The sequence below is a fragment of the Arachis ipaensis genome, chromosome B3, assembly GCF_059453495.1.
Source record: "Arachis ipaensis isolate K30076 ecotype BB chromosome B3, ASM5945349v1, whole genome shotgun sequence".
Lineage (NCBI taxonomy): Eukaryota > Viridiplantae > Streptophyta > Magnoliopsida > Fabales > Fabaceae > Arachis > Arachis ipaensis.
The window spans coordinates 9,326,799-9,346,977 of NC_142438.1; the positions used below are offsets into that span (position 1 = coordinate 9,326,799).

At 37.0% G+C, this 20,179-nt stretch overlaps 1 protein-coding gene across 1 annotated transcript; it reads left to right on the forward strand.

Moving 5' to 3' along the window:
• The first annotated feature begins 16,321 nt into the window (after window positions 1-16,321).
• On the forward strand, window positions 16,322-19,292 carry LOC148569785 (uncharacterized). Its single transcript, XM_088507896.1, has 12 exons — window positions 16,322-16,446; window positions 16,680-16,766; window positions 16,995-17,060; window positions 17,144-17,239; window positions 17,364-17,431; window positions 17,510-17,988; window positions 18,076-18,192; window positions 18,291-18,419; window positions 18,510-18,644; window positions 18,757-18,869; window positions 18,940-19,033; window positions 19,119-19,292. The coding sequence occupies exons 1-12, from the start codon at window positions 16,322-16,324 to the stop codon at window positions 19,290-19,292; spliced, it is 1,683 nt and encodes a 560-aa protein (XP_088364022.1).
• The last annotated feature ends 887 nt before the right edge of the window (window positions 19,293-20,179 follow it).

A 20,179-nucleotide genomic window follows, 5' to 3' on the forward strand; every position in this document is an offset into this window, starting at 1 on the left:
ATAATTACAGAAATGGGATGAGAACATGAATATTGGTAAAAAAAATTTAGCAAAAACAACTGTCTCATCTTTGAAATTGTGATTAAAGGATTGGAAAAATGTGTAAAATAAAAGTTAGAGAGACAAAATTCTAATTATTAGTTTTTTTCAAAATTAAAATAATGGGTTCAATCCGTAAATATTTTTATTTTGGTTAATATTATTCTCTCATAAAAATGAGAGTAATGACTTGGTGACCTAAATTATTAATCTAAAAATATTAGACTGATAACTAAAAATATTAACGAATATAAATTAAAATTGCTTGTGACCCTTTAAAGTATGACATATGTCTTGCTTGATCTTATTTCCACGCTTTTTTAAAATGATGTGAAACAATAAGTTATAGGGATCTGCTACACATATAAGCTTACAAGCTTACAAGTTGGCCCAGCCCAAATACAAGTCACGCGCATCAAGAGAGATTACATGGAGCGTCACCTTCACGCGCTCAACACTCAAACGGTTACGTATGGCAAACTCTTCCACTTCTTCCACTTCTCAAAATGCTTCGAAAACAAGGAAACCCTTCCATTTTCGAGCGAAAATCAAAGTTCAAAATATACAAGTCATTGTTCGAAACCTCCGTCAAAACACCATCAAACTCTCCATCAAAAATCTGAAGAGAAAACAAAGCAACAATACTCAACGTAAGTTCATTAAGATTCCTTTATATTTTCCATATTACAAACTACGTTTTGCTTTCCTTCTACGTCGTCGTTCTAGGGTTTACTGTTACTCTTGCTTCTTTGTTACACTGTTCTTCTACGTTGTTGTTCTAAGTTATCCTGTTATTCTTGTTGTTCTAGATCTTCTGGTAACTGATTTTTGGGAGTTTATTCCGTAGATTGGGGGGTGTATACTACTTGACCTTGTAATGTGGCTTGATATTGAAGCATGTTTGAGTGATATCTGACTGATATATATGGATATAATATCTGAATCATATCTATGGGAGTATCTCACTGTTATCAATGGGTGTATCTGATTCTTACATATCGGTGTATCTTACTGTTATCAATGGGTGTATCTGATTTTTACATATGGGTGTATCTGATTCTTATATATGGGTGTATCTTACTGATATCTTTGGGTGTATTTTTCGTTTCAGAGAAAATGGCAGCAAGAAACCAAACAAAAGACCTTAAGTGTGCCACACATCTCCTAAGTGATAAGTTCAGAAACATGAGTGAGGAGAAGAAGGCGATTGTGAGGGATCTCGAATTCGGTGGGTTGATGCACATCCCACCACTGAGGGTGGATCACCAACTGTTAAGGGAGCTGGCAAACAACTTTAAACTTGGGGAGAACAGACTGAAAACAGGATATGGTTCTTTCCAAATAACACCAAAAACAATAGGTCATGCGCTTGGCATCAATGCAACAGGTAACTAGCTTAAAATTATAGGTGTATATTAAGTTGATGCTTGGGTGTATTTAGGTTGATGCTTGGGTGTATTTGAACCGACTTGGATACTTTGTTGTTTTCCTTTTTGTAGGAGATCTATTTCCTGAGAAAGTTGAGTATAAGAAACTTTCTGATGATGACAAAATAATTTTTAGAAGATTCCAAGGTAAGACCCTCAAAAGTCTTACCGATGAGTGATGAATGGATTTTTGATGTGGCTTAGAATTCACAATTGAAATCTCGTTGTAAAGTATAGCTTCTAAACCAACAATAATCCTTTCATGCAAAAATTTGTTTGTCACAAGTACAAACCCCTAAAATCTATAAACCAAAGTATTCAAACCTCGGGTCGTTCTCCCTAGGAATTACAATAAAGTGTCTTGTTATTGGTTATGAGTTATTTTGGGGTTTTGGATAAGAAGCATGAAAAGTAAATGGCAATGAAAATAAACTAACAACTAAAAAAGGCTCTTGGTTTGGTATGAAAATTAGAAGTCCTATCCTAGTTATCCTTCTCAATTGTGATGAGAATTGTTCATTGCTACCACTTAGTCAACCCTTACTAATTAAAGGAAAGTCAAGTGGATGAATTGACTTGAGCCACAAGTCCTAGCCAACTCCCAAGGAAAGACTAGCTTTAGTGCACTCCAAACCAATTAGCAATCTCTCCAATTGCCAATCAACAAAGGAATTAGATAACTCAAGCGTCACTAATTGCTCTACCATAGCCAAGAGGAACAAAATCTACACTATATCTAGAAGAGGCATTTCAACAAACACATAGAGTGCAATAGAAGTAAACATTATTAATTGCAAGAATTAAAGGAATCTACAACTACAAAGGCAAGAGATCAACAATAGAAAAGCAAAGAAGAACAATTATTATGAATTACCTCTTATTGAATTGGAAGAATGTAGAAGGAACAATACTAGATCTATAACAAAATATAAGAACAACATAAAGGAAATTACAACAAAAGAGTAGAAGAAGATGAATCTAACAACAAAGAATTGAAATGTAGAAGTAGAAGAAAGCAAAGATTAAACCCTAGATCTAAGAACTAATCCTAATCCTAATCCTAATTCTAGAGAGAAGTGAGAGCTTCTCTCTCTAGAAACTACTTCTAAACTAATCCTAATGTGTGTGTAATGAATGGAATCCCCCTTGCTCTTCAATCCTTGGCTTTAAATAGCATCTTTGGCGCCAAAGTTGGTTGGGATTGGGCCCCATAACCCCTGAGAATTCGTTGGTCACGTTTTCATTAAAAAATCATAAACCAGCACCGACGCGTACGCGCACAGCACGCGTACGCGTCCATGGGGTGATTCGCAGGTGCGCGCAAGCGCCAGGTGTGCGCGCGCGTCCATGGGCGAGTTCAACTTCTTTGACTTTTCATGATTTCTCCACTTTGTATGCTTTCCTCTTCACTCCTTTGATCCATTCCTAGCCTTTTCAATCTGAAATCACTAACAAATATATCAAGGCATCTTATGGAATCAAAGGTGAATGAAAAACCATCAAATTAAGGGTCTAAAAGCATGTTTTCACATCTAGGTACAAATAAGGAGACAATCACAAAACCATGCTATTTCATTGAATACATGTGGGTAAAAGGTGATAAAATCCCTTAAAATCAATACAAGATAAACCGTCAAAATAGGGTTTGTCAACCTCCCCACACTTAAACCAAGCATGTTCTCATGCTTAAACCAAGAATGAAGTAAAGGGCATGGCATTTATTTAATGGAAACTACTAAGTGCAATCTACCTAAATGCAACTATCTAAATGAATACAATTGCTTGGTCGAAATAAATCAATTCCCAAGAAGCATATATGCACAAGGGCTAAGGACTAGCAAGTCTAATCCACAATTGAATTGAGCTATTAAATATTTTCACAAACTTGCATGAAAGGAGATGATCATAGGTGGAGACATGTAATCGAGCATCAAACCCTCACCGGTAGTGTTTGCACTCTATTCGCTCAAGTGTTTAGGGTCGATTCTCTCAATTCTCCTCTATTTCATGCTTTCCAAGATTTGTTTTTCTTCTAACAATCAACATTTATTTCATGCATGCATACAAGTATCATGAGGTCTTTTCATTGGTTGTAATGGGGCTAGGGTCAAGGTAGGATGCATATATGGTCAAGTGAGCTTGGAATTTGAATCTTTGATAAGCTTAAACTTTCCACTTAACCCATATAATAACCTATACAATTAGATTCTACTCTAACTGCCCATTCTACTCACTTTTTCACATACTCATGCATCCCTTTTTATTTCACAACACTTATGCATTGATCTTATTGAGCTTCGCTTTGGAGCATTTTGTCCCCTTTTTATTTCTTTCTTTTTCGTTTTCTTTCTTTTTCCATTTTTTTCTATACTTTTCATATTTTTTTTTTGTTTTTCTCATTTTTTCTTTCTTTCAAACTATATACAAGAGTACCAATGCATAAGGTCTATACATTTAATCAATACATGAGCATGTACCCAATTCCCAATATTTACAATAATAATACAAAACTACCCTTTTATTCACCCAATGTCCCAAGGTTCCCACACTTGAATGATACACACACTCTAGCCTAAGCTAATCAAAGATCCAAATAAGGACATTTATTGTTTTTCGCTTTAAGGCTTGTAATGTGCTAAATTAAGAACAAGTGGGTTAATCGTAGGCTCAAATTTGGCTAACAATGGAAGATAAAAGGTAAGGCTATTTGGGTAAGTGAGCTAATAAAATGATGGCCTCAATCACATAAATGCATGAATACACAAAATAATGGACATAAAGAATCAAACAAATCAAAGATTACAATCATAGAAAGAGAATAATGCACACAAGAAGGAAAAATAAGTGGTTATAAGATGTAACCACACCGTTAGGCTCAAATCTCACAAGCTTGTGTTCTTAGCTCAGAACATGATCCATAATATATATAATTCAAGCAAGTTCTATGAAAAGTTTTCACTCAAATCAATTGACATGCCCTATAGATAGAAATCTTGAAAAATTCTCATTATTTTGACTAAGCTTATTGTGTATATATATGCAAAAATAAGAAAATGCAACAAAAATCCAAAAAACCTAAAATAAAATGCAAAAGTGTTGGGATTAGAAATTTGTCACCCAAAATCGCCGATCGGTCGGACGACCTCCCCACACTTAAAAGTTTGCACCGTCCTCGGTGCACTCAAAGATGAGCAATGGGGTACGACGACTCTCCGGATTGCTATGTGTTCTTTCTTCCGCTTCCATGGTTGCTTGTGGTGTATTCGTTATGAAAAACAAAAATATAACACCATAAGATGAGAAGATATAAAAGCAAGGAAGCATACATTGTTGGAATGAGGTAAATCACTAGAATGAGGTGAGTGAATTAGTGTGACATTAAGAAATATTAGGTGTGTGAATTCTAAATTGCGCGGTTTAGAACACACATTAGTATAAAGAGCTATGTCACAAAAGAAGCATGCACTGTACTCATTCTAGTGGGCTTGAGATGCTTTAAGTAAGCTTGTAAGGTAAGACAAGCATTAGAGAAGCATGAAAGCATTCAAGTCAAACATATGGATGGATATAATCATGAACACAATGCATTAAGGTAAATGCACAACATCATCCATCAAGAGGTTGCCTAATCGAGGGAAAAGGATCCAAATCACATGGTGGCTAGCTACAACATGCAATTCAAAAGAGTTATAAGCTTGAAGACAATTCTCATCACTTGGTATTTTTTTCAAAAGGTAAGCATGAAGAACTCAAAACCAAGTAACAAAATATAACCTCAATCATAGAATCCAACAAAGATTATCTAAAAACATTCATGCTAAAATAGCATTTAGGCAATAAGGGATATAGCAATGTATAGTAAACAAAGTCAATACTCCAACACTTATGATGAAAAGAGAGAAAATAAAATGAAAACTAAACTAAAACTAACTAATTAACTAACCAACTAACTAATTTGTTAACTAAAATAAATGGTTGTCAATGGTGTTTGGAAGTGTTGGATGAGGGGTAGGAGGAGGGAAGAAGAAAGGAGAAGGAAAGAATTGGAAAGAGGAGAAGAAAAGAAAAGTGGATGGGAGAAAGAAATCTGCGCGTACGCACGCATGGCGCGCGCGCGTCGTTGGCTTATTTTGAGAGTGGCGCGTACGCGTCATGTGCGCGTGTGCGCAAGTGGGGTTTGTGCCAGAGGCACAACGTTGGCGCGGTGCAGGCACAACTCTCTGGAAAATGTATGGAGGTTGGAACTTCTCAATCCACGCGTACGCACGCATGGCGCGCACGCGTGGATGGTCGAAAATGCTGGAAGTGCGCGTACGCGCCATGTACGCGTACGCGTGGATGGTGCTCTGTTTTTCAAAAAAAAAAATTTCTATGTTTTTGCACCAATCCAAGCATTCCAGACCTCCAGACAGCTACCAAAACACCCTAAAACCTTATTTAACATACTAAACTACCAATTAAACTCAACTATCTAAACAAAACATGAAATTAAACTAATTTTATCAATATGTACAAAAGAGAAAATGAAAGGATTTTACCATGGTGGGTTGTCTCCCACCTAGCACTTTTGTTTATTGTCCTTAAGTTGGACTTATGGAGAGCTCCTCATCAAGGTGGCTTGTGCTTGTATTCATCTTGGAACTCCCACCAATGCTTGGTTCTCCATTGTGCCCCAAGATTCTTCATGGATTGAGCCAAGTCTTGATGGAGTTCTTCACAAGCTTGGGGCTCCCAATGTTGATCCTCATGTGTTCCCGGATCCCATATTTTGTTTTCACACCCATCTCCAAGTTGATTATCATTAATCCATGTGGGTGGTGAGCAAAGTGAATTCTCAAGGAAATGACCAAACATCCTTCTAGATCCAAGCGATCTAGTTCTACACCAACTCTTACAATTAAGCTTTGAGCATGCAACCATAATGAACCTAGAATGATATTTCAAACCACTAACCATCTCCTTTTTACTCTTAAAGCCACAAATATGTCTTAGTTGACCATCCGTCTTAAGCAAACCATATTCAAGGGGAATAATAGAGCTTGAGCATAAGGAATTTACCCACTTGAATGAGAGAATGGATGGTGGTGGCTTGGGGAGAGGTATCTCCAATGTGCTAGCAAGCTTCACTCCCTTGTGTTCTTCCTTGTCAATCTCCACCTCTTCATAAACTTCTTCATTCTCAATCCTTTGTTCATCAACTTCATCTAGCTCGTCTCCATCACTCAAGTCATAAATGGGAGGTTGAGAGAAATCTACCTCCACATCACTTTTAAATTCATTGGGAGAGGATTCTTCAAATTCAAAGGATTCTTCACCAAGAAGATTGGATGCATGATCTTCATCACCAAGGGAACTCAATTCTTGCTTCATTCTCTCCAAGTCTTCATATAGAATATGCCTTGGAGGTTGTGCACATTCCTCCTCAACATCAAATTTACTCTTCTTGGAGGGATTTTCTTTGATTTTAGCTTCCCATGGAAGTTCCGCATCTCCTAAGTCTTCAACCACTTCTTCCTCTTCTTCAATGGTCATAGGTTCCTCCAATTGTTCTAACACAAAGTAGCCTTCCTCCTTTTCCACCGGAGTTTCCAATCTCTCCTTCATGCTATGCTCTTCTTGAGCCATGGGAGTTCCTTGAGTGTCCAAAAGTTGGGATGCTAACCGGTTTACCACCGCATCCAAGGCGGTCATGAATTGTTGCACATCCCTTGTCATCTCCTCATGTCCTTGAAGAAGAACACCAAGGGTTCCATCCATTAGAGGTTGGAGTGGATAAGAAGGTTCATTGTCTTGGAGAAAGGGTTCATTATAGGAAGGTGGTTCTTCTCGATGAGGTGGTGGTGTGTATTGAAGTGGTTCTTGGGAGTAGTAATCTTGGAATTGTGGTTCCATGTATGGCTCATATGGTTCAAAAGGAGGTTGGTATGGTGGGTAAGGATCATGGTCATGTGGAGGTGTTTGTTGAAAATAGGCTTGTGAGTGTGGTTGAGGGTCATGTTGAGGATATGACTCATAGGCATATAGTGGTGGTTCTTGGAAATCACAAGGAGATCCACCATAGCCATTTGATTGATATGCATCAAAGAATGGCTCTTCCTCATAGTGCATTGGTGGGGGTTGTTGCCATGATGATTGATCATAAGCATATGGCTCTTCCCACCTTTGGTTGTCCCATCCTTGATACACATCTCCATTATAGTCCTCATCACCTACAACATAGTTGTAATCACACTCATAGCCAAAATGAGAATTCATAATGGAAAGAGAAAACAAAAATCAAAAGATAATGGAAAATAAGAGAAATAAAATTCTACAACTAGCAAATAAAGCAAAAAGCAAGATATTCACACTATTCACATATGTACAATAACCAATAACATAACACCATTGCAATTCCCCGGCAACGGCGCCATTTTGACGATTGGATTTTTGATGGTTTAGAATTTCACAAATGAATTCTCGTTGCAAGTATAGTTCCTAAACCAAACAATAATCCTTTCATACAAAAGATTGTTTGTCACAAGTAACAAACCCCTAAAATTAATAACCGAAGTATTCAAACCTCGGGTCGTTCTCCCTAGGAATTACAATAAAGTGTCTTGTTATTGGTTATGGATTGTATTTTGGGGTTTTGGGATAAGAGACATGAAATGTAAATGACAATGAAAATAAACTAACAACTAAAAAGCACTTGGCAAGGTTGTGAGAATTAGAAGTCCTATCCTAGTTATCCTTCTCAATTATGATGAGAATTGTTCATTGCTCCCACTTAGTCAACCTCTAACCATGGAGGAAAGTCAAGTGGATGAATCAACTTGATTCCACAAGTCCTAGCCAACTCCCAAGGGAAAGACTAGCTTTAGTGGTATCTAAATCAATTAGCAACTTCTAATTATCAATCAACAAAGACATTAGATAACTCAAGCATCACTAATTACTCTACCATAGCCAAGAGGAATCATTTTGATGAATGGATTTTCGATGGTTTAGAATTTCACAAATGAATTCTCGTTGCAAGTATAGTTTCTAAACCAAACAATAATCCTTTCATACAAAAGATTGTTTGTCACAAGTAACAAACCCCTAAAATTAATAACCGAAGTATTCAAACCTCGGGTCGTTCTCCCTAGGAATTACAATGAAGTGTTGTTATTGGTTATGGATTGTATTTTGGGGTTTTGGGATAAGAGACATGAAATGTAAATGACAATGAAAATAAACTAACAACTAAAAAGCACTTGGCAAGGTTGTGAGAATTAGAAGTCCTATCCTAGTTATCCTCCTCGATTGTGACCACAATTGTCCATTGCTACCACTTAGTTAACCTCTAATAATGGAGGAAAGTCAAGTGGATGAATTAACTTGATTCCACAAGTCCTAGCCAACTCCCAAGGGAAAGACTAGCTTTAGTGGTATCCAAATCAATTAGCAACTTCTAATTATCAATCAACAAAGACATTAGATAACTCAAGCGTCACTAATTACTCTACCATAGCCAAGAGGAACAAAATCTATACTAAAATCCAACCAAGCATTCCATCAAACACTTGGAAGGCATAAAAGAAAAGCAAAGTAAATTGATAACAAAAATAGAATCTAACAACAATTATGGCAATGGATTAACAACAACAATCAAAAGGAACACAATTATTATGAATTACCTCTAATTGAATTGAAAGAAAATAGAAGGAGCAAAAGTAGATCTACAACAAAATGTAAGAACAACATAAAGGAAATTACAACAAAAGAGTAGAAGAAGATGAATCTAACAACAAAGAATTGAAATGTAGAAGTAGAAGAAAGCAAAGATTAAACCCTAGATCTAAGAACTAATCCTAATCCTAATCCTAATTCTAGAGAGAAGTGAGAGCTTCTCTCTCTAGAAACTACTTCTAAACTAATCCTAATGTGTGTGTAATGAATGGAATCCCCCTTGCTCTTCAATCCTTGGCTTTAAATAGCATCTTTGGCGCCAAAGTTGGTTGGGATTGGGCCCCATAACCCCTGAGAATTCGTTGGTCACGTTTTCATTAAAAAATCATAAACCAGCACCGACGCGTACGCGCACAGCACGCGTACGCGTCCATGGGGTGATTCGCAGGTGCGCGCAAGCGCCAGGTGTGCGCGCGCGTCCATGGGCGAGTTCAACTTCTTTGACTTTTCATGATTTCTCCACTTTGTATGCTTTCCTCTTCACTCCTTTGATCCATTCCTAGCCTTTTCAATCTGAAATCACTAACAAATATATCAAGGCATCTTATGGAATCAAAGGTGAATGAAAAACCATCAAATTAAGGGTCTAAAAGCATGTTTTCACATCTAGGTACAAATAAGGAGACAATCACAAAACCATGCTATTTCATTGAATACATGTGGGTAAAAGGTGATAAAATCCCTTAAAATCAATACAAGATAAACCGTCAAAATAGGGTTTGTCAACCTCCCCACACTTAAACCAAGCATGTTCTCATGCTTAAACCAAGAATGAAGTAAAGGGCATGGCATTTATTTAATGGAAACTACTAAGTGCAATCTACCTAAATGCAACTATCTAAATGAATACAATTGCTTGGTCGAAATAAATCAATTCCCAAGAAGCATATATGCACAAGGGCTAAGGACTAGCAAGTCTAATCCACAATTGAATTGAGCTATTAAATATTTTCACAAACTTGCATGAAAGGAGATGATCATAGGTGGAGACATGTAATCGAGCATCAAACCCTCACCGGTAGTGTTTGCACTCTATTCGCTCAAGTGTTTAGGGTCGATTCTCTCAATTCTCCTCTATTTCATGCTTTCCAAGATTTGTTTTTCTTCTAACAATCAACATTTATTTCATGCATGCATACAAGTATCATGAGGTCTTTTCATTGGTTGTAATGGGGCTAGGGTCAAGGTAGGATGCATATATGGTCAAGTGAGCTTGGAATTTGAATCTTTGATAAGCTTAAACTTTCCACTTAACCCATATAATAACCTATACAATTAGATTCTACTCTAACTGCCCATTCTACTCACTTTTTCACATACTCATGCATCCCTTTTTATTTCACAACACTTATGCATTGATCTTATTGAGCTTCGCTTTGGGGCATTTTGTCCCCTTTTTATTTCTTTCTTTTTCGTTTTCTTTCTTTTTCCATTTTTTTCTATACTTTTCATATTTTTTTTTGTTTTTCTCATTTTTTCTTTCTTTCAAACTATATACAAGAGTACCAATGCATAAGGTCTATACATTTAATCAATACATGAGCATGTACCCAATTCCCAATATTTACAATAATAATACAAAACTACCCTTTTATTCATCCAATGTCCCAAGGTTCCCACACTTGAATGATACACACACTCTAGCCTAAGCTAATCAAAGATCCAAATAAGGACATTTATTGTTTTTCGCTTTAAGGCTTGTAATGTGCTAAATTAAGAATAAGTGGGTTAAGCGTAGGGTCAAATTTGGCTAACAAAGGAAGATAAAAGGTAAGGCTATTTGGGTAAGTGAGCTAATAAAATGATGGCCTCAATCATATAAATGCATGAATACACAAAATAATGGACATAAAGAATCAAGCAAATCAAAGATTACAATCATAGAAAGAGAATAATGCACACAAGAAGGAAAAATAAGTGGTTGTAAGATGTAACCACACCGTTAGGCTCAAATCTCACAAGCTTGTGTTCTTAGCTCAAAACATGTTCCACAATATATAATTCAAGCAAGTTCTATGAAAAGTTTTCACTCAAATCAATTGACATGCCCTATAGATAGAAATCTTGAAAAATTCTCATTATTTTGACTAAGCTTATTGTGTATGCATATGCAAAAATAAGAAAATGCAAGTAAAAATCCTAAAATCCTAAAATGAAATGCAAAAGTGTTGGGATTAGAAATTTGTCACCCAAGATTGCCGATCGGTCGGACGACCTCCCCACACTTAAAAGTTTGCACCGTCCTCGGTGCACTCAAAGATGAGCAAGGGGGTGCAGCGACTCTCCGGATTGCTATGTGTTCTTTCTTCCACTTCCACGGTTGCTTGTGGTGCATTCGTTATGAAAAACAAAAATATAACACCATAAGATGAGAAGATATAAAAGCAAGGAAGCATACATTGTTGGAATGAGGTAAATCACTAGAATGAGGTGAGTGAATTAGTGTGACATTAAGAAATATTAGGTCTGTGAATTCTAAATTGCGCGGTTTAGAATACACATTAGCATAAAAGGTATGTCACAAAAGAAGCATGCACTTCACTTATCCTAGTGTGCTTGAGATGCTTTAAGTAAGCTTGTAAGGTAAGACAAGCATTAGAGAAGCATGAAAGCATTCAAGTCAAACATATGGATGGATATAATCATGAAATACAATGCATTAAGGTAAATGCTCAACATTATCCATCAAGAGATTGCCTAATCAAAGAATACGGTTCAAATCACATGGTGGCTAGCTACAACATGCAATTCAAAAGGGTTATAAGCTCGAAGACAATTCTCATCCTTGGTATTTTTCAAAAGGTAAGCATGAAGAACTCAAAACCAAGTAACAAAATATAACCTCAATCATAGAATCCAACAAAGATTATCTAAAAACATTCATGCTAAAATAGCATTTAGGCAATAAGGGATATAGCAATGTATAGTAAACAAAGTCAATAATCCAACACTTATGATGAAAAGAGAGAAAATAAAATGAAAACTAAACTAAAACTAACTAATCAACTAACCAACTAACTAATTAACTAACTAAAATAAATGGTAATGCATGGTGTTTGGAAGTGTTGGATGAGGGGTAGGAGAAGGGAAGAAGAAAGGAGAAGGAAAGAATTGGAAAGAGGAGAAGAAAAGAAAAGTGGATGGGAGAAAGAAATCCGCGCGTACGCACACATGGCGCGCGCGCGCGGATGGCTTATTTCGAGAGTGACGCGTACGCGTCATGTGCGCATGTGCGCAAGTGGGGTTTGTGCCAGAGGCACAACGTTGGCGCGGCGCAGGCACAACTCTCTGGAAAATGTATGGAGGTTGGAACTTCTCAATCCGCGCGTACGCACGCATGGCGCGCGCGCGTAGATGGTCGGAAATGCTGTAAGTGCGCGTACGCGCCATGTACGCGTACGCGTGGATGGTGCTCTGTTTTTCAAAAAAAAAAAATTTTCTATGTTTTTGCACCAATCCAAGCATTCCAAACCTCCAAGCAGCTACCAAAACACCATAAAACCTTATTTAACATACTTAAACTACCAAACATACTCAACTAACTAAACAAAACATGAAATTAAGCTAATTCTACCAATATATACAAAAGAGAAAATGAAAGGATTTTACCATGGTGGGTTGTCTCCCACCTAGCACTTTTGTTTATTGTCCTTAAGTTGGACTTATGGGGAGCTCCTCATCAAGGTGGCTTGTGCTTGTATTCATCTTGGAACTCCCACCAATGCTTGGTTCTCCATTGTGCCCCAAGATTCTTCATGGATTGAGCCAAGTCTTGATGGAGTTCTTCACAAGCTTGGGGCTCCCAAAGTTGATCCTCTTCTTGTAATCCGGGATCCCACACTTTGTTTTCACACCCGTCTTGAAGTTGATCATCATTATTAATCCATCCGGGTGGTGAACAAGATGAATTCTCTATGAAATGCCCAACAATCCTCCTAGACCCATCTATTTGAGCACTACTCCAACCTTTATATCTCATGTTTGATGCATCAACCATAATGAGCCTTGATTTGCAACGCCAACCACGAAACATCTTTCGCTTACGCTTCATCCCACAAAGGATCCTAAGTTGACCATCCGTTTCAAGCAAGCCATACTCAAGTGGGACAATAAAGCTAATAGAAAACAAAAGAAACAAAATTCTACAACTAGCAAATAGAGCAAAAAGCAAGATATTCACACTATTCACATATGTACAATAACCAATAACATAACACCATTGCAATTCCCCGGCAACGGCGCCATTTTGATGAATGGATTTTTGATGTGGCTTAGAATTCACAATTGAAATCTCGTTGTAAAGTATAGCTTCTAAACCAACAATAATCCTTTCATGCAAAAATTTGTTTGTCACAAGTACAAACCCCTAAAATCTATAAACCGAAGTATTCAAACCTCGGGTCGTTCTCCCTAGGAATTACAATAAAGTGTCTTGTTATTGGTTATGAGTTATTTTGGGGTTTTGGATAAGAAGCATGAAAAGTAAATGGCAATGAAAATAAACTAACAACTAAAAAAGGCTCTTGGTTTGGTATGAAAATTAGAAGTCCTATCCTAGTTATCCTTCTCAATTGTGATGAGAATTGTTCATTACTACCACTTAGTCAACCCTTACTAATTAAAGGAAAGTCAAGTGGATGAATTGACTTGAGCCACAAGTCCTAGCCAACTCCCAAGGAAAGACTAGCTTTAGTGCACTCCAAACCAATTAGCAATCTCTCCAATTGCCAATCAACAAAGGAATTAGATAACTCAAGCGTCACTAATTGCTCTACCATAGCCAAGAGGAACAAAATCTACACTATATCTAGAAGAGGCATTTCAACAAACACATAGAGTGCAATAGAAGTAAACATTATTAATTGCAAGAATTAAAGGAATCTACAACTACAAAGGCAAGAGATCAACAATAGAAAAGCAAAGAAGAACAATTATTATGAATTACCTCTTATTGAATTGGAAGAATGTAGAAGGAACAATACTAGATCTATAACAAAATATAAGAACAACATAAAGGAAATTACAACAAAAGAGTAGAAGAAGATGAATCTAACAACAAAGAATTGAAATGTAGAAGTAGAAGAAAGCAAAGATTAAACCCTAGATCTAAGAACTAATCCTAATCCTAATCCTAATTCTAGAGAGAAGTGAGAGCTTCTCTCTCTAGAAACTACTTCTAAACTAATCCTAATGTGTGTGTAATGAATGGAATCCCCCTTGCTCTTCAATCCTTGGCTTTAAATAGCATCTTTGGCGCCAAAGTTGGTTGGGATTGGGCCCCATAACCCCTGAGAATTCGTTGGTCACGTTTTCATTAAAAAATCATAAACCAGCACCGACGCGTACGCGCACAGCACGCGTACGCGTCCATAGGGTGATTCGCAGGTGCGCGCAAGCGCCAGGTGTGCGCGCGCGTCCATGGGCGAGTTCAACTTCTTTGACTTTTCATGATTTCTCCACTTTGTATGCTTTCCTCTTCACTCCTTTGATCCATTCCTAGCCTTTTCAATCTGAAATCACTAACAAATATATCAAGGCATCTTATGGAATCAAAGGTGAATGAAAAACCATCAAATTAAGGGTCTAAAAGCATGTTTTCACATCTAGGTACAAATAAGGAGACAATCACAAAACCATGCTATTTCATTGAATACATGTGGGTAAAAGGTGATAAAATCCCTTAAAATCAATACAAGATAAACCGTCAAAATAGGGTTTGTCAATGAGATGATAGAAATCGGCGTTGGCAACGAAGAGGAACGCCTGATGTTCAAGAAGATATTCATCCTCTATATACAGATGGCGTTCCTTTTGCCAACGACGATAAACAAAATATCGCCTGTGCACTTGGCCCCAATTTTTAAGATGGACGGCATATCGGAGAGAAACTGGGGGGGCATGTTTTGACCTTCATGGTAAAGGGCATCACAGACTACAAGGAGAAAAAGAAGAAGGCAATTGATGGCTGCCTCTTCGCCCTGATGATAATTTACTTTCATCTTTCAAAAAACAAAGGCAAGAAGAGGGCTGAAAGACCACCAAAGCCCTGGATTGCCAACTGGACTAAGGAGCAGTTGGTGGAAAGAATGACTGCAGAAAGAGAGGAAATTTTGGTAAGTAAACATAATATGTTGCTTGTATTTTATTTACCTGAATGCTGCTAGCTAAAATATCTAATATTTCAGGGGATTGTGAAGATGGCAGAGACAAGAGCAAGAGAAAAAATGAAAAAAAAAGAAAAAAAAAAGAAAAAAAACAAGAAATAAAAAAAACAAAAAAAAAGAAGGCGAGTTCAACATCGTCTTCGGAGAAAGAAACAACTACTGATAGTGACACTTCTACCTCTGAGGCTGAGACTCAAGAAGACTCAGGGGATTCAGGAAGAAAACACCGCAGCAAAAAGGGGAAAAAGTAAGTACCATACTTGGGTGTAATTTCTTTTTCGAGTTAGGTGTATTTTGTTGATCACGTTGGGTGTATGTAGTTTATTAAGCTGGGTGTGTTTCGTTTGCTGCGTTGGGTGTATATTGTATATTCAGTTGGGTGTATCTTGTGCATTCATTTGCGTGTATTTTTTAGTATGTTCTAAATGATGATTGTTTGCCTTCCAGAATGGACTCCAGAAAAAGAAAGAAGAGTCAAGAGGAGTCAGATTCTGATTCAGAATCTGAATCTGAATCAAGTGATGAGTAATGTCCTGAAATTATTACTCCTTTCTTTTGCCTTCATTATAAAGATTTCGTGTATTAACTGAAATGTCTCTTATTAACTTATAGGAGCGAAGAATCATCACCGGTGGAGAAGGAAAAGAAAAAGAAAAAGACAAAAACATCACCAAAAAAGTAAGCACTTCTTTGGATAATATTCTGTGATAAAATTAATTTTTTATTTCTGATTGGTACTCTTTTTTTTTCCACCCAGAACACAACCAAAAAAGAAAAAAGTTGTTATGGAGGATTCACCTCTTGAAGAAGATCAATACTTTGATGGGTACAGTACCTCGTAAGCTATATTACCGTCTATCATCGTAATTATTTTTGTTAACATCTTCTTTTATGAATGTAGTGAGAGATATGAAATATCAAGTGATGAACTGGATAAATGGCTAAGGCAAAACGTTGATAAATCTGTTGCAGAGGGGTATGTCTTGGTGGGGTGTCTACTTCAGATTTTGGTGTGTTTTGTATGCTAATAATTGTTTCTTATTTCGCAGGGAGAACCAAGCTGACCTACGATCGACAGAAGGTTGCTATGTGTCCTCTGAAACGTAAGAAGCTTTATTTAATAAAATCTTGTTATCATGATTTGGGTGTATTTTGTGGAACCATTTCGGTGTATTGTGTTGATCAAGTTGGGTGTATGTTGTTTATTAAGTTGGGATATTTCGTTTGTTGTGTTGGGTGTATATTGTCCATTCGATTGGTTGTATCTTGTGCATTCATTTGAGTGTATTTTATACCTGTATCTTATTTTGTCTAAATAACATGAAATCTGTTTTAGAATACCGGCTGTGAACTTGGGAAGTGATGATCCTTCCTCTCAAGGACGCACAGAACAGAGTAGTGTAAACCAGCCGTCACAGAGCATGTAATTTCTCTTTCAAATAACCGTTACTTTTGTTCTTCTATTACCCTTCTACTTCTAATTATGTATATATTTTTTTTTAGAAAAAAAGCTCTTTATTATTTTATTCAAGAAAAAAAAGGCAGGAAAAAAAAGCAAAAACTGCAAGTATGTAAGTTCTCAAAAAACAAAGCCTGTCTTCTTTTTGAATTGTTCGGGTGTATTTTTTTACTTTCTTTGGGTGTATTTTAGGTTGAGTCCGGCTGATTTGAATGTGATGGTTGTGAGGGAACAGACACCGTCGGATGCGCTTGCAATGTGAGTTTTCCAAGAATATTTAAACCTTATAACCTTATTATTTTCAAAAGCGTTGTTAACCCTTCTTTTTTCTTCTTGTTTAGAGTCCCGATTCAGGTTTTTGTGCCAGCATCCCAAACAACCACTGAGACAGATTTTGAACCAACCCCTATGCTACAGATTGAAAGGACTACAGAAATGTAAGAAATAGTATTGGGTGTATATTTGTTTAGAGTTTGGGTGTATATTTGCTAACAGTTTGGGTGTATATTGTTCCTGATTAATTTCTTTTGATGCCATGATTAATTTTGTGTAACTGTGCAGCACTCCTGAAACCCCCAAACAACTTCAAGAAACCACACCCACGCTTCCCCCAGCTCCAACTAAAATGTAAGTTCATCAGACTAAAATCAATCTTTGCTTATCATCCGTATATTTTTATTCTTATTCTTATACATGATGACGCAATCATCCAGCCGTAGAAGACGCTGCTGCCCTGTTGATGATGGCACGAACAGCAACCTATGTTCCTAAAACAGATCCAGGGGTGCCATCATTCAGCCTTGGATTGACTGATTCAAGCCAGGAGGGGGCGTCAACGCAGGAGACAGAAAGGGCAAAATCTCCAGAAGCTGCAAATTTGATAGAACAATTGGACGATTTGGTCCAAAAAATAGCAAGCAGTGCGAAGGGAAAAAACAAAAGTCCACAAATTCAGAGGGAGACTGGGGGAGAATGTTCTGGGAAGTTTGAAACTCCTGGGGCAACAAATCAGATTACGGATGATATGAAACAAAAGTGCTACATCTGGGGGACGAGACTGAAGGAAGACGCAGATGGCAATACTAACGAGTATGAGGAGATGTGCACTCTTATTGCCCAAGATGAATACATTTTGATGAGAATGCACCTTGCATCCCTCCAGGCAAAAAGTGATATAGAATCTCAGGTAATATTAGAATAACATTAATGTTTTTACACCAAAGTCAACTGCAATATTTATTAATGTAAAATTGATTTCGGCATATATTTCTAGATTGTATCTGCCATCTGCCTCATCCTCAACCAGAAAAATGAAAAGAGGTTTCAAGAACAAATATACTGTCTCCCCCCCCCCCGATATTGTGGTAAGTGTTACTTCTTCGAACTTTGGGTGTATTTTCTGTATTGAATTGGGTGTATTTTTTACGTTCGATTGGATGTAAGTTGTGTATTTTCAGTATTTCATTTCTTGTTTCGCAATTCTTGCAGAGCATGGCACTTTCGGATCACCCAAATGGGGAATTTATATCACTGAAAACGAATAAGGAATTTAGGGTGGAAGACTACCCGAGTTTTATTCCCTTCATAGATAGAAAAAAATTAACTTCGCATCCATATGTAAGTTTTCGTTTGCTAAATTTGTTAGTACGCTTATTTACTTATATGCCAAATAAAATAACGCACTGTTGAAATGTGGCAATCCTTCAGATTTTTGCACCTGTTTGCCACTCGGGGCATTGGTGGTTATGGCTGATAAATACAACGAAGCGGAAATGTCATATACTTGACCCGCTACACAAAAAAGCTCCAAGCGATGAGAGAAAGCAGATTAATAAATTCATTGTAAGTTGCCTCTGTCTTCTTTACTTTAATAGATAGGTCTATTTCGTTAGTTGTGTTGGGTGTATGTTGTCCATTCAATCGGGTGTATTACTGATTTGTTTTGGTATTTAAGGGATATGTATTTTCAAGATTGAGAGCATATGCCGGCGGAGAACCTCTTCAGAAAGACGAGAAGGAGAAGGAAATTAAAGCATCATATGTTAAAATATCAGGCCAAAAAATAAGGTATAAATTTGTGACTCTGAACATTAAACTTTCGTAAATGAGATTTGTAATTTATTTTCTTCGTTTTCAGCTATGACTGCGCTATCTACGTTATGAAGTGGCTTGAGTTAATTGAGCCGGAAAACATTAAAAAGGGGAAGTATGAATGGGATAATTGGCCACAGGTAACTGTCTTTAGAACTATATAACTCTGTATTACTTTACTGAATTAATATTGTTGTTTAAACAGAATATACTTTTTAATTGTAGGAGGAGGTGGACCACTATAGAGTGGAGTATGCTTCACGGATACTATTCAATGAGATGAATAAGGAGAGAGATCAGGCAATTAGAGAGAGTAATGCTATAAGGCTGTCAAAGCCATCCTCTGTATTATTGAGTCCGTTTTGTCAGATAAATTCTGCTGATATAGAAACTGCGTAATCCAACTGCTGGGTAGTTTGTAAATTGAACAAATGCTGTAAATATTTGCCATTTATCAACAACTTCTATTCCATGTATATTTTTTTCCATAGTTAAACTATCTGTGCTGTTAAACTGTCTGTGCTGTATTCAAAAGCTGTATCACAGGTGGTAAAATATGAAGGAAAAAATCAAAGCATATATAAACGCAAATTATAATCTGTTACACCCAACGCAGGTCTAATAATACACCCAAGATTGCATAAAATATACACCCAAACTCTCTGTGCTGTATTCAAAATGTATGAATTACAAGTACTAAAATATGAAGAAAAACATCAAATCAAATATACACCCATAACCTGCGAATTTTTACAGCTTTTGTTCTATAAGTATCTATATATGTATCTATATGTAAATTGTCAATGAACAAAAATACACCCAAAAGAACCGTGCTTTTACACCCATATTCTCTAAAACTATACACCCAAAGAGTTATCCCCTGCTGCTGGTACCCTGAACTGATAATTCATAACGTGTCCTTGATATTGGCTGGAATTTGAATGCACCGCTGATGCAGCATCAAACAAGTTTATCTGAATATAACACTCACATATTAGCTAAACTATTAACGAGAAAAATAAACTCAATCGCCACAAATTTAAAGAACATTACTTTTACCTCGCTTAAAACTTTCGTCTTCTTCTTCTTTGTGGCATTTGCAATCTGTTTGTCCAGCTTTGAACCTAGCCTATTTTTTGGACGTCCTCTTGTTCGAATCCTTGGCGGGCTTTGAAGCTCGTTAACGGATTCTAAGTTGGCATCTTCGTGGGATAAAGAAGATGTCCCCTTCCTTTTGGCTTTTAATGATTCCATCTCGGCCATGACGTTATCGTACGCACGGTGCA